General features: G+C 42.6%; 1 protein-coding gene across 1 annotated transcript in view; it reads right to left on the reverse strand.

Annotated features, from left to right (window-relative positions):
* The window catches only part of ALK (ALK receptor tyrosine kinase), a 75,491-nt gene that overhangs the window by 19,188 nt on the left and 42,383 nt on the right, over nucleotides 1–13,920 (reverse strand). Inside the window, exons 10-13 of the mRNA XM_066595113.1 lie at nucleotides 13,120–13,184; nucleotides 12,005–12,134; nucleotides 3,030–3,127; nucleotides 1,891–1,983 (exon numbers count right to left, since the gene is read on the reverse strand). Coding sequence (XP_066451210.1) covers nucleotides 1,891–1,983; nucleotides 3,030–3,127; nucleotides 12,005–12,134; nucleotides 13,120–13,184 — 386 coding nt within the window. The remainder of the gene's footprint in view (nucleotides 1–1,890; nucleotides 1,984–3,029; nucleotides 3,128–12,004; nucleotides 12,135–13,119; nucleotides 13,185–13,920) is intronic.

Genomic DNA, 13,920 nt, shown 5'->3' on the forward strand with positions numbered 1-13,920 from the left:
CCCATTGAATGCTGCATGGACCTGCATTTATGCGTGTTTGTGCATGCACGTGTGCGCCGGTTTTGTGCGCCCCTATGTACGCACCAGTACACGCTCGTGTGAATGAGACCTACATTTGTTTCTGGTAAGTGTTTAAAGGTAAACAGCGACCTTCAGGTTTATGTATAATTATAAATGGCGGTCAGCGTTTCTATAATCCACACAACATCCGACGTGGCCTTTCAGGGTTGTAATTGTAGTTCCGATCAGATATCGCTCTGCATTAGATATTAGCTGTGTGTTCGGCTCTGACCTGCTGGTCCTCGGTGACCGCACTGATGTCAGCTTGCAGGAAAGTGCAGTAAATATTCCCCCCCCCCCCCCCCATGAACATTCATGTAGTACGGTATTTATCTCTTTTGTTCTTCTGTTGGTTTTCGCCTTGGGGTTAACAATAAAGGTACCGATATGGATAAGCTTTAAAGACTACCTACTGGCACAATGCTATATATATATATATATATATATATATATATATATATAATATATATTATGACCAGCAATGAGCGTGTTCCCATTATACACTAAGTGGCCACTTTATTACCCCCCATCTAGTGGCGTTGGGCTCCTTTGACCTTCAGATCTGCAGCAATTCGTCATGGCGTAGATTCCACTCAGGGATGAACTTATTCTGCAGGAATATCGGCCCCTGCGGACAGGAAGCTTCTTGTAGTGGCCACAGATTAGATGGAGGTGCTGACATGTTCTGACCGGCTGACAGGAAGGGGTCATCGATTCATGCAGCTTGCGTCAAATTCTGACCTCCCATTTGCGCCCTTTTCCCCGCTGGAGTGTCGTCTTTCTCTTCCTCTTAGACACAATGGCGCTGGAACTGGTCGCCCGCTGTTATACCATCCGTGCGGAGGAACGGCGAGTTGTGCGTTCGGACACGTTAGTTGGAGCTCCAGCGTTGTATTCAGCTGACTGTGCAGCCTGTTGGTCAGAACGATTCCTGACATCCTCCTCCGACCCCTTTCAGTGATGAGTTGTTTCCGTCTACAGGATCCCCTTTCGCTGGATGTTTTCCTCGATCGCGCCATTCTCGGTATACTCTCCACACCGTTAAATGAGAAAACCCCCCGCAGTTGGCGGTGAGACCCCGGCTAGTCCAGCACCGATGACCGGCCTCATTGGAAGTCGCTCAGATCGCTGGATTTTCCCATCTAATGTGGATTCACACTGAAACTGATCCATGGAAAACTTGTCATGTGATTTTATGCCGCACTCCGGGGTCACGGGGGGAATTACCATACAGGGAAGCGCCAATAGTAAATGAGCCAGGGGCTCTAATAAGGGGAAGATTGCCACAGACCTTTTGGAAGAATAAAGGCCTCGGGAACATGAATATCGTCAGCAGAACAGGAAGAACAGCGACGGCATCAGGTAATATAACCCTCCCCACTGGTCACTGGACAGACTTTGTCCTGGAAGCGCAGGGTTGCTTTAATTTGCTGTTTTAGAACAGAATAATTCAGCTTCTGTCCACCATATTAATTATAATTACTGTCGGCAAACAAGTCCCAGGGTGCTCAAGCATCACATAAGGAGGTGAGGTCTGTAGGTACATAGATGACCACATGCTGTGAGCAGGACACTGCGGACATACATACAGGTATAGGGCCCAGGAGAGGCGGCAGGCTGTGCTCGGTGCAGCAGCACGCAGCATGTCACATGCAATGTGCAAACTACATCTTTACATCATCTACAGGAAGCAGCAGAACACAGAATACAAGGGGATCTGCTTATTTGTGAAGGACACATTCTGCCTACTGCAGACACACACGAGAGGGCCGTAGCGGAGAGCAGGAGGGTTGCTTGTATGGTCTTTAGTAATCTCTTGCAGCATATTACCTGTATATATCACGAGCCATCCCAAAATCCCCAATTTTTGCAACCCTGCCAGGTCCTTGACAGGTGAGCAGGCAGTTCCTCGCAGCGATGTCTCTGGAAAGACATGATCAATTGTTTTAATAATGGTCAGATAATGCGCAGTGACAGTAACCGCAGGGCGGGCTGCTAGTCCCTGATCATCCTAGAACTTTTATGCAAAGTTCCTCCAAAGTGTTGATTGCTTTCAGATTCGTGTTTCACTCTTAAAAGGGGCATTTATACTAAAGAAGACATCCTAAACCATCAGGTGTAATGCCTGGTGTAGACCCAACCATTATCGCTCAAAAGATGTCTTATGAGCGATAATCATTGTGTGCATTTAGTAAGGTGATCGCTCAAGTTTTGAGCGATCACTTTGCTCTCCAAGCGGAGTATACAGAAGATAAGCGGGGCCGCTTGTCTTCTGCATCCAGCTGTTCTCTTCTCGGAGCGCTCTGAGCGGGGTATGCAGAACACAGCTGGACCTCTCTGTTATTCATACCCCGGCTGTTCACGGACCGCTCAGCTGGTATACAGCTGTGTGCTCCATGTGGAGTATGAAGAAGTCAGCTGGACAGCTGTGTTCTTCGTACCCCACCTGTCTTCAGGGAGCAGGATACAGCTGAAACAATAGTATCAGTTGTATCCCGCTGTGAACTCCTGATAAGCGTAATCATTCTCTTTCAGCATGCTAAAAGAAAATGATCAGCGATTCATTGATGAAAACTGCACGATGTCAGTGCAACTAGACCCAACGATTCTCGCTCAAAAGACGGCTTCGAGCGAGAATCGTCGGGTCTAAATGAGCCTTAATTCTAGCTGTATCACTACCTAAGGTGGAAGGTAAAGTAGCACTCCCTTTCTCAAACTAGAGCTCATATATACAATACAGTTTTTTTTTTAACATAATACCGCCATATAGTGCACACATAATAGTGTCGTACAGTAAACACATCACAGAGCCATTCACATAATAGCACTATCAGTAATACTCGAGCTGGGCCATGATGTCAGTTTAAGCCTTCGTGGGAACTGAATAGTCAGGGCTTACTTTCCTCCTTCTAGCATCTTTCCTGCTCTTACTACGGCGCTTCCCATATCCTCAGGCTTTCTACAGGTACCTGTGAATAAAGTGGTTCTCCTCCAGATACTGACAGCCGTTGGCTATATCACGAGCCACGTTCAGTAGGTCCAGCATGGTGAGGGAGGAGGGCTGGTTCTATAGGGAGATGAAGGTTGGGAAAAGTTAGAAGAAGAGAATATGACGAAAACTAGAGACAAATGCAAAAAAGGTAAAATATTCTGTTTATAAAGCTAAGGGCTCCTTCACATGGGCGTATATGCACAGTGAATAGAACCCATTGATATTAAGAGGTTCATTCACAACTGTGTATTATTCACGCACCTTTCAGTTCCATTAAAACAAAGCAGTTTGTCCTATCTTGGTGCAGAATATGTACTGAAATAGCCAATAAAAGGGAATATGAGACCTTTTAATGACTAACAAAAATACATGAGGTTACAGCGAGCTTTCCAACCTACCCAGGGTTCTTCCTCAGGTATAATGAAATAGATCTGAAAAGGCATATATCTACACACGTACGTATAAGTATTTACCTCTCTACTCATTCTGTTCTGGTATTGTTTTAAGTGCAAATTAATCACATCCATGTCTGTGCCTTGACATATGTATGTGTGTATATATATGCCTCTTCTGATCCATTTCATTTAAGCCTGAGGAAGAACCCTGAGTAGGTTGGAAAGCTCGCATTAACATCATGCATTTTGTTAGCCATTAAAAGGTATCATATCTACAAGATACTTCGTTTTCAAAAGAGCCTGTGAATGAGCCTTTATTGTAATCTCAGTGTTAACTAATCTTTCAAGTTGCTATATAGTATACCGTATATATACAAAATAAACAGGTAGTGAGTGCAGACAATATCCATAATCAATCTCTTCACTCAAATCCACCAAACATGTCATAGAAATCACAGATCAAATTCAGTGAGACATCCCCTGTGTACATGAGTATAATTACAATACTGTCCTCTATGAACAAGACTGTAACTACTATAATACTGTCCTCTATGGACAAGAATTTTACTACTATACTACAGCTCCTACGTACAAAAATATAACTACTATAATAGTGCCCCCTATGTACAAGAATATAACTACTATAATAGTGCCCCCTATGTACAAGAATATAACTACTATAATACTGCCTCCTATATACAAGAATATAACTACTATAATACTGCTCCTATGTACAAGAATACAATATAACTACTGTAATACTACCCCCTATGTACGAGAATATAACTACTATAATACTGCCCCTATGTACAAGAATATAACTACTATAATACTGCCTCCTATGTACAAGAATATAACTACTACAATACTGCCCCTATATACAAGAATATAACTACTATAATACTGCCCCCATGTACAAGAATATAACTACTATAATACTGCCCCCTATGTACAAGAATATAACTACTATAATACTGCTCCTATGTACAAGAATATAACTACTATAATACTGCCCCCTATGTACAAAAATATAACTACTATAATAGTGCCCCCTATGTACAAGAATATAACTACTATAATAATGCCCCCCTATGTACAAGAATATAACTACTATAATACTGCCCCCTATGTACAAGAATATAACTACTATAATACTGCCCCCTATGTACAAGAATATAACTACTATAATACTGCCCCCTATGCACAAGAATATAACTACTATAATACTGCCCCCTATGTACAAGAATATAACTACTATAATACTGCCTCCTATGTACAAGAATATAACTACTATAATACTGCCCCCTATGTACAAAAATAGAACTACTATAATACTGTTAGTATGTACAAGAATAGAACTACTATAATACTGCTGCTATGTACAAGAATATGACTACTATAATACTACCCCCCATGTACAACAATATAACTACTATAATACTGTCCCTATGTACAAGAATATAACTACTATAATACTGCTCTTATGTACAAGAATATAACTTCCATAATACTGCTCCTATGTACAAGAATATAACTACTATAATACTGCCCCCTATGTACAAGAATATAACTACTATAATACTGCCCCCATGTACAAGAATATAACTACTATAATACTGCCCCTTATGTACAAGAATATAACTACTATAATACTGCTCCTATGTACAAGAATATAACTACTATAATACTGCCCCCTATGTACAAAAATATAACTACTATAATAGTGCCCCCTATGTACAAGAATATAACTACTATAATAGTGCCCCCTATGTACAAGAATATAACTACTATAATACTGCCCCCTATGTACAAGAATATAACTACTATAATACTGCCCCCTATGTACAAGAATATAACTACTATAATACTGCCCTCTATATACAAGAATATAACTACTATAATACTGCCCTCAATGTACAAGAATATAACTACTATAATACTGCCCCCTATGTACAAGAATATAACTACTATAATACTGCCCCCTATGTACAAAAATAGAACTACTATAATACTGTTAGTATGTACAAGAATATAACTACTATAATACTGCTGCTATGTACAAGAATATGACTACTATAATACTGCTCCCTATGTACAACAATATAACTACTATAATACTGTCCCTATGTACAAGAATATAACTACTATAATACTGCTCTTATGTACAAGAATATAACTACCATAATACTGCTCCTGTGTACAAGAATATAACTACTATAATACTGCCCCCTATGTACAAGAATATTACTACTATAATACTGCTCCTATGTACAAGAATATAACTACTATAATACTGCCCCCTATGTACAAGAATATAACTACTATAATACTGCTCCTATGTACAAGAATATAACTACTATAATACTGCCCCCTATGTACAAGAATAAAAATACTATAATAGTACCGCCTATGTACAAGAATATAACTATTATAATACTGCCCCCTATGTACAAGAATAAAACTCCTATAATACTGCTCATATGTACAAGAATATAACTACTATAATACTGCTCCTATGTACAAGAATATAACTACTATAATACTGCTCCCTATGTACAAGAATATAACTACTATAATACTGCTCCCATGTACAAGAATATAACTACTATAATACTGCCCCCTATGTACAAGAATAAAAATACTATAATAGTACCCCCTATGTACAAGAATATAACTATTATAATACTGCCCCCTATGTACAAGAATAAAGCTACTATAATACTGCTCATATGTACAAGAATATAACTACTATAATACTGCTCCTATGTACAAGAATATAACTACTATAATACTGCCCCCTATGTACAAGAATAAAACTACTATAATACTGCTCATATGTACAAGAATATAACTACTATAATACTGCTCCTATGTACAAGAATATAACTACTATAATACTGCCCCTATGTACAAGAATATAACTACTATAATACTGCCCCTATGTACAAGAATATAACTACTATAATACTGCTCATATGTACAAGAATATAACTACTATAACACTGCCCCTTTGTACAAGAATATAACTACTATAATACTGCCCCCTATGTACAAGAATAAAACTACTATAATACTGCCCCCTATGTACAAGAATATAACTACTATAATACTGCCCCCTATGTACAAGAATATAACTACTATAATACTGCCCCCTATGTACAAGAATATAACTACTATAATACTGCCTTCTATGTACAAGAATATAACTACTATAATACTGCCCCCTATGTACAAGAATATAACTACTATAATACGGCCCCTATGTACAAGAATATAGCTATTATAATACTGCCCATGTACAAGAATAAAACTACTATAATACTGCCCCCTATGTACAAGAATATAACTACTATAATACTGCTCCTATGTACAAGAATATAACTACTATAATACTGCTCCTATGTACAAGAATATAACTACTATAATAGTACCCCCTATGTACAAGAATATAACTACTATAATACTGCCCCTATATACAAGAATATACCTACTATAATACTGGCCCCTATGTACAAGAATATACCTACTATAATACTGCCCCCTATGTACAAGAATATAACTACTATAATACTGTCCCCTATGTACAAGAATATAACTACTATAATACTGCCCCCTAGGTCCAGACTGTAGTACTGATGTAGATGAGACTTTCTGGAGGAGATAACACAAGTGACTGATAATTCCTGATATGTTACTTCTGTATCTTCATTCCCCACCATTCTCTGCTCTCTGTGATGTGCGGCTCTGCAGTCTGGCGCTATGTGATAAGGTTCTTGTGGTGATGTTGGCTGGATTAGCTATTAGTAATTCTTATATTAGTCTCTTATCAGATGGAGATGAGTTTATATAACGGGGAGATCGGGAGATTTATAATGTGTGAGAGAGAACAGGATACAACGTGATGTTCTGCCTGTGGAACATAATTCTCCTTCCCTGAGGCCAGTGCCCTAATGTGTCTGGAAGGAGGGAAGAATGGCGGCTGTTGTGCCGAGGACTATTTATGAGAGTAATTCTGCCTGACAATGCCAGTCTGAGAACAGATTACAGGAGGAGCGGCGGCCGGGAGGGTTGGGGCTTCATACAGCTTCTTGGAACAAAATCTATATTTCCTCCAGGTCATGCTGAGCCGGACAGCTGCCAATGTGGAGAATACAGCACAGTGTGCAAGGAGCCAGCGATGTGCCTGTCTGTCCATGTGCTCTTATCTATATCTAATCTCTCCAGCTGCAGACTGCGGTACAATATGGTACAGACTGCGGTACACTGAGGTACAGACTGCGGTACACTGAGGTACAGACTGCGGTACACTGAGGTACAGACTGCGGTACACTGAGGTACAGACTGCGGTACACTGAGGTACAGACTGCGGTACACTGTGGTACAGACTGCGGTACACTGTGGTACAGACTGCGGTACACTGTGGTACAATGTGTTACAGACTGCGGTACACTGTGGTACAGACTGCGGTACACTGTGGTACAGACTGCGGTACACTGTGGTACAGACTGCGGTACACTGTGGTACAGACTGCGGTACACTGAGGTACAGACTGCGGTACACTGTGGTACAATGTGTTACAGACTGCGGTACACTGTGGTACAGACTGCGGTACACTGTGGTACAGACTGCGGTACACTGTGGTACAGACTGCGGTACACTGAGGTACAGACTGCGGTACACTGTGGTACAATGTGTTACAGACTGCGGTACACTGTGGTACAGACTGCGGTACACTGTGGTACAGACTGCGGTACACTGTGGTACAGACTGCGGTACACTGTGGTACAGACTGCGGTACACTGAGGTACAGACTGCGGTACACTGTGGTACAGACTGCGGTACACTGTGGTACAGACTGCGGTACACTGAGGTACAGACTGCGGTACACTGTGGTACAGACTGCGGTACACTGTGGTACAGTCTGCGGTACAATATGGTACAGACTGCGGTACACTGAGGTACAGACTGCGGTACAATATGGTACAGACTGCGGTACAATATGGTACAGACTGCGGTACAATATGGTACAGACTGCGGTACAATATGGTACAGACTGCGGTACAATATGGTGCAGACTGCGGTACACTGAGGTACAGACTGCGGTACACTGAGGTACAGACTGTGGTACACTGTGGTACAGACTGCGGTACACTGTGGTACAGACTGCGGTACACTGTGGTACAGACTGCGGTACAATATGGTACAGACTGCGGTACAATATGGTGCAGACTGCGGTACACTGAGGTACAGACTGCGGTACACTGAGGTACAGACTGCGGTACACTGTGGTACAGTCTGCGGTACACTGTGGTACAGTCTGCGGTACACTGTGGTACAGTCTGCGGTACACTGTGGTACAGACTGAGGTACAGACTGCGGTACACTGTGGTACAGACTGCGGTACACTGTGGTACAGACTGCGGTACACTGTGGTACAGACTGCGGTACACTGTGGTACAGTCTGCGGTACACTGTGGTACAGACTGCGGTACACTGTGGTACAGACTGCGGTACACTGTGGTACAGACTGCGGTACACTGTGGTACAGACTGCGGTACACTGTGGTACAGTCTGCGGTACAATAGGAGCTGCAAATTGTACCATATTGCATCTGTTTAGTTTTACCACTGTTGATAAATGACTCTCCCTCCTCCGGCTGATGGTCACATCAGCTCCGACTCATTCATCAGACCCTCCACACATTGCAAATCACCACATTATTGCACCTGACATCCGGTTCCAGGGAGCTAATTAGAGTCCGCCTTTATACCGCCATTCACTTGCTGATAAGCTTATTCGATGTTAAGTTAGGCGACATTTGTTCAAATCATTGACTGCGATGACTTTCTGACTGATCTCATATCTGTCAATTATCCATGAATTCTATGTATCAGATAATTGTTTTGGTACCCTGTCTCTTTATGAATCATTATTTAGACATAGTACCATGTAAATGATGAACATACAGATAGTACTGCCTCCTTGTTTCTTCCTGTAAATGATGTAGGCACAGATAGTACTGCTGCTCTGTAAACGAGGTGCATACACATAGCACTGCCTTCTTGTCCCTACCTGTAAATGATGTACATACACATAGTACTGCCTCCCTGTAGATGATGTAGATACAGATAATACTGCCTCTCTGTAAATGAGTTTCATACACAAAGCATGGCCTCCGTGTAAATTATGTAGGCGCAGATAGTACTGCCTCCCTGTCTCTCCCTGTAAATGATGTACATACACATAATACTGCCTCCTTGTCTCTCCCTATAAATGATGTAAATATACATAGCTCTGCCTCCCTGTAAATGAGGTACATACACACAGTACTATGTCTATGTCTCTTCCTGTAAATCATAGGTACAGATAGTACTGCCTCCCTATCTCTTCCTGTAAGCCGTGTAGGTACAGATAGTATTGCCTCCCTATCTCTTCCTGTAAACAGTGTAGGTACAGATAGTACTGCCCCCCTGTCTTTTCCTGTAAACCATGTAGGTACAGATAGTACTGCCTCTATGTCTCTTCCTGTAAACCATGTAGGTACAGATAGTACTGCCTCCCTGTCTCTTCCTGTAAACCATGTAGGTACAGATAGTACTGCCTCCCTGTCTCTCCCTGTAAATTATGTACATACACATAATACTGCCTCCTTGTCTCTCCCTATAAATGATGTAAATATACATAGCACTGCCTCCCTGTAAATGATGTAGGCACAGATAGTACTGCCTTTCTGTAAATGAGGTACATACACACAGTACTATGTCTATGTCTCTTCCTGTAAACCATGTAGGTACAGATAGTACTGCCTCCCTATCTCTTCCTGTAAGCCGTGTAGGTACAGATAGTATTGCCTCCCTATCTCTTCCTGTAAACAGTGTAGGTACAGATAGTACTGCCCCCCTCTCTTTTCCTGTAAACCATGTAGGTACAGATAGTACTGCCTCTATGTCTCTTCCTGTAAACCATGTAGGTACAGATAGTACTGCCTCCCTGTCTCTTCCTGTAAACCATGTAGGTACAGATAGTACTGCCTCCCTGTCTCTTCCTGTAAATCTTGTAGGTACAGATAGTACTGCCTCCCTGTCTCTTCCTGTAAACCATGTAGGTACAGATAGTACTGCCTCCTTGGCTCTTTTTGTAAATCATGTAGGCACAGATAGTACTGCCTCCCTGTCTCTTTCTGTAAATCATGTAGGTACAGATAGTACTGCCTTCCCTGTCTCTTCCTGTGAATCTTGTAGGTACAGATAGTACTGCCTCCCTGTCTCTTCCTGTAAACCATGTAGGTACAGATAATACTACCTCCTTGTCTCTTCCTGTAAATCATGTAGGTACAGATAGTACTGCCTTCCCTGTCTCTTCCTGTAAATCATGTAGATACAGATAGTACTGCCTCCCTGTCTCTTCCTGTAAATCATGTAGGTACAGATAGTACTGCCTCCCTGTCTCTTCCTGTAAACCATGTAGGTACAGATAGTACTGCCTCCTTGGCTCTTTTTGTAAATCATGTAGGCACAGATAGTACTGCCTCCCTGTCTCTTTCTGTAAATCATGTAGGCACAGATAGTACTGCCTCCCTGTCTCTTTCTGTAAATCATGTAGGTACAGATAGTACTGCCTTCCCTGTCTCTTCCTGTAAACCATGTAGGTACAGATAATACTACCTCCTTGTCTCTTCCTGTAAATCATGTAGGTACAGATAGTACTGCCTTCCCTGTCTCTTCCTGTAAATCATGTAGATACAGATAGTACTGCCTCCCTGTCTCTTCCTGTAAATCATGTAGGTACAGATAGTACTGCCTCCCTGTCTCTTCCTGTAAACCATGTAGGTACAGATAGTACTGCCTCCTTGGCTCTTTTTGTAAATCATGTAGGCACAGATAGTACTGCCTCCCTGTCTCTTTCTGTAAATCATGTAGGCACAGATAGTACTGCCTCCCTGTCTCTTTCTGTAAATCATGTAGGTACAGATAGTACTGCCTTCCCTGTCTCTTCCTGTGAATCTTGTAGGTACAGATAGTACTGCCTCCCTGTCTCTTCCTGTAAACCATGTAGGTACAGATAATACTACCTCCTTGTCTCTTCCTGTAAATCATGTAGATACAGATAGTACTGCCTCCCTGTCTCTTCCTGTAAATCATGTAGGTACAGATAGTACTGCCTCCCTGTCTCTTCCTGTAAACCATGTAGGTACAGATAGTACTGCCTCCTTGGCTCTTTTTGTAAATCATGTAGGCACAGATAGTACTGCCTCCCTGTCTCTTTCTGTAAATCATGTAGGCACAGATAGTACTGCCTCCCTGTCTCTTTCTGTAAATCATGTAGGTACAGATAGTACTGCCTTCCCTGTCTCTTCCTGTGAATCTTGTAGGTACAGATAGTACTGCCTCCCTGTCTCTTCCTGTAAACCATGTAGGTACAGATAATACTACCTCCTTGTCTCTTCCTGTAAATCATGTAGATACAGATAGTACTGCCTCCCTGAACTGCTAACTTTAAGAATTCTGTTGGCATCTAGAAGCATTTCTTGTGTCCCCTATAATCCGGCTTCTCTCACCAGTCTTGGTCGGGTCTGTCTGAGGAAGGACTTCAGATCTCCACCAGCCATGAGCTCCAGCAGAATGAAGCGTGGCAAGGCCTGCAGACTCACTCCGATGCATCGCACGATGTTCTGGTGGTTGAATTTACTGGGGAGAAAAACAAAATAATATCCTTATTGGTCACTTCCGCCTCTTCTCGGCATCAGTGAGGGGTAACAATACCTCTTATATCAGTATAACTGGCACTCCTGATGCCCGCCAGTTCAAGCTTGTATGGGCTACAGACACTGATTGGCCACTTTATCAGAGCCCCCGGCCCTCTCATGATTTGCGCTTCCCTGTATATAAATTCCCCCCTGTGACCACGCAGTGCGGCATAAAATCGCGTGACAAGTTTTCCGTGGATCAGTTTCAGTGTGAATCCACATTAGATGGGAAAATCCAGCGATCTGAGTGACTTCCAATGAGGTCCGATCATCGGTGCTAGACTAGCCGGGGTCTCACCGCCAACCACGGGGTTTTTTCCCTAAGTAGCAGTGTAGAGAGTATACTGCGAATGGCATGATCAAGAAAAAACACGAAGAGAACAGGGATCCTGTGGACAAAAACAACTCATCACTGAAAGGGGTCAGAGGAGGATGTCAGGAATCGTTCTGACCAACAGGCTGCACAGTCAGCTGAATACAACGCTAGAGCTCCAACTATCATGTCCAAACGCACAACTCCCCCGTTCCTTAGCAGCAGACGAGCAGCTCTAGCGCCATTATGTTTAAGAGAAACTCCAGCCGGCAAAAGAGCGCAAAACTTGTATCACTGAGCAGCAGAAAAATATCTCCTGGTCAGATGGGTCCAGATTTCTGTTGCTGATGGGAGGTCAGAATTTGGCGCAAGCAGCATGAATCGGCTGGTGGAGGTGCAGTAATTGTGCTGGGAAGTCTTTCTTGGCTCACCTGGATACCTACGGATGGATGCCATGATGAATTGCTGCAGGTTAAAGAAGGCCTAACGCAGATGGTGGTCTCTAATAAAGACGCCATTCAGTGTAGTTGCCGTGATTTGAAGTGCCTTTGTCCAAGATAGTGCCACCTTAAAATTACATTTTTGATGCCACCATATTGTGTATAGGACTCACCTGATAATCAGTGCTTCCATCAGGAAGTCCAGCTCATCCTGCTCCGAGCAGACCTCCGGCAGCGTCTAGGGCAGAGGAAAATGGGCATTATACATAGACTATTGTAAGACGTCATGCCGTATCTCCCCTAACAATGCTCTAGGTCTCAGGTTTTGCATTGTGCAGTTTCGGGGCTAGTAATAGAATTCCTAGTAATATCCCTGGTGGTCTAGAGTGGTTTAGGGGTCAGAACCTACAGCTCTGGTGGTCAGTCTGTGGGGCTGATTATGGGTAATATCATCTGGCGATATCTGGAACAGGTTAGAGGTTAACATTTGGTATTACTGCTGATTCAGGGGTGAATCCAAACAGATCCCATGTTCTCTACTAGTTTCATGATGTATCTTTATGGGCATCAGAGCTCTGTTTTTCTGATTCATAGCCATAGAGATAAATAATAAATTCAGTCTGCAAGGAGCTCCCCCTGGTGGTGGCTTCAGTCAACAACAAACTTCAGTCTCAGGACAAAATTTTGGCAGGGAGCAGAGCTGGTGGGAGACGTTCTCTTACCTGCTGTCCATACTCTGCATCTTTGTCCCTCAGATCCTCTAGTTCCTGCTTGTCAGTCTTCCATGATGGCCACCACAATTCTCTAACTACCTAGTAGACACTGGGGCGTATCTCCTTAGATATGTAGGTCTCTGTAAATCGTGCCTCTGGCTATGAGTGATGAATGTATAATGAGGTGCAAGTCTTTTAATACATTTGTTCCATTGGGCGGCACCAGTTCTCAGCGAGTAGGTTGCTAGTATAATGCATGCA

Source organism: Eleutherodactylus coqui, chromosome 3 (genome assembly GCF_035609145.1).
Source record: "Eleutherodactylus coqui strain aEleCoq1 chromosome 3, aEleCoq1.hap1, whole genome shotgun sequence".
NCBI lineage: Eukaryota > Metazoa > Chordata > Amphibia > Anura > Eleutherodactylidae > Eleutherodactylus > Eleutherodactylus coqui.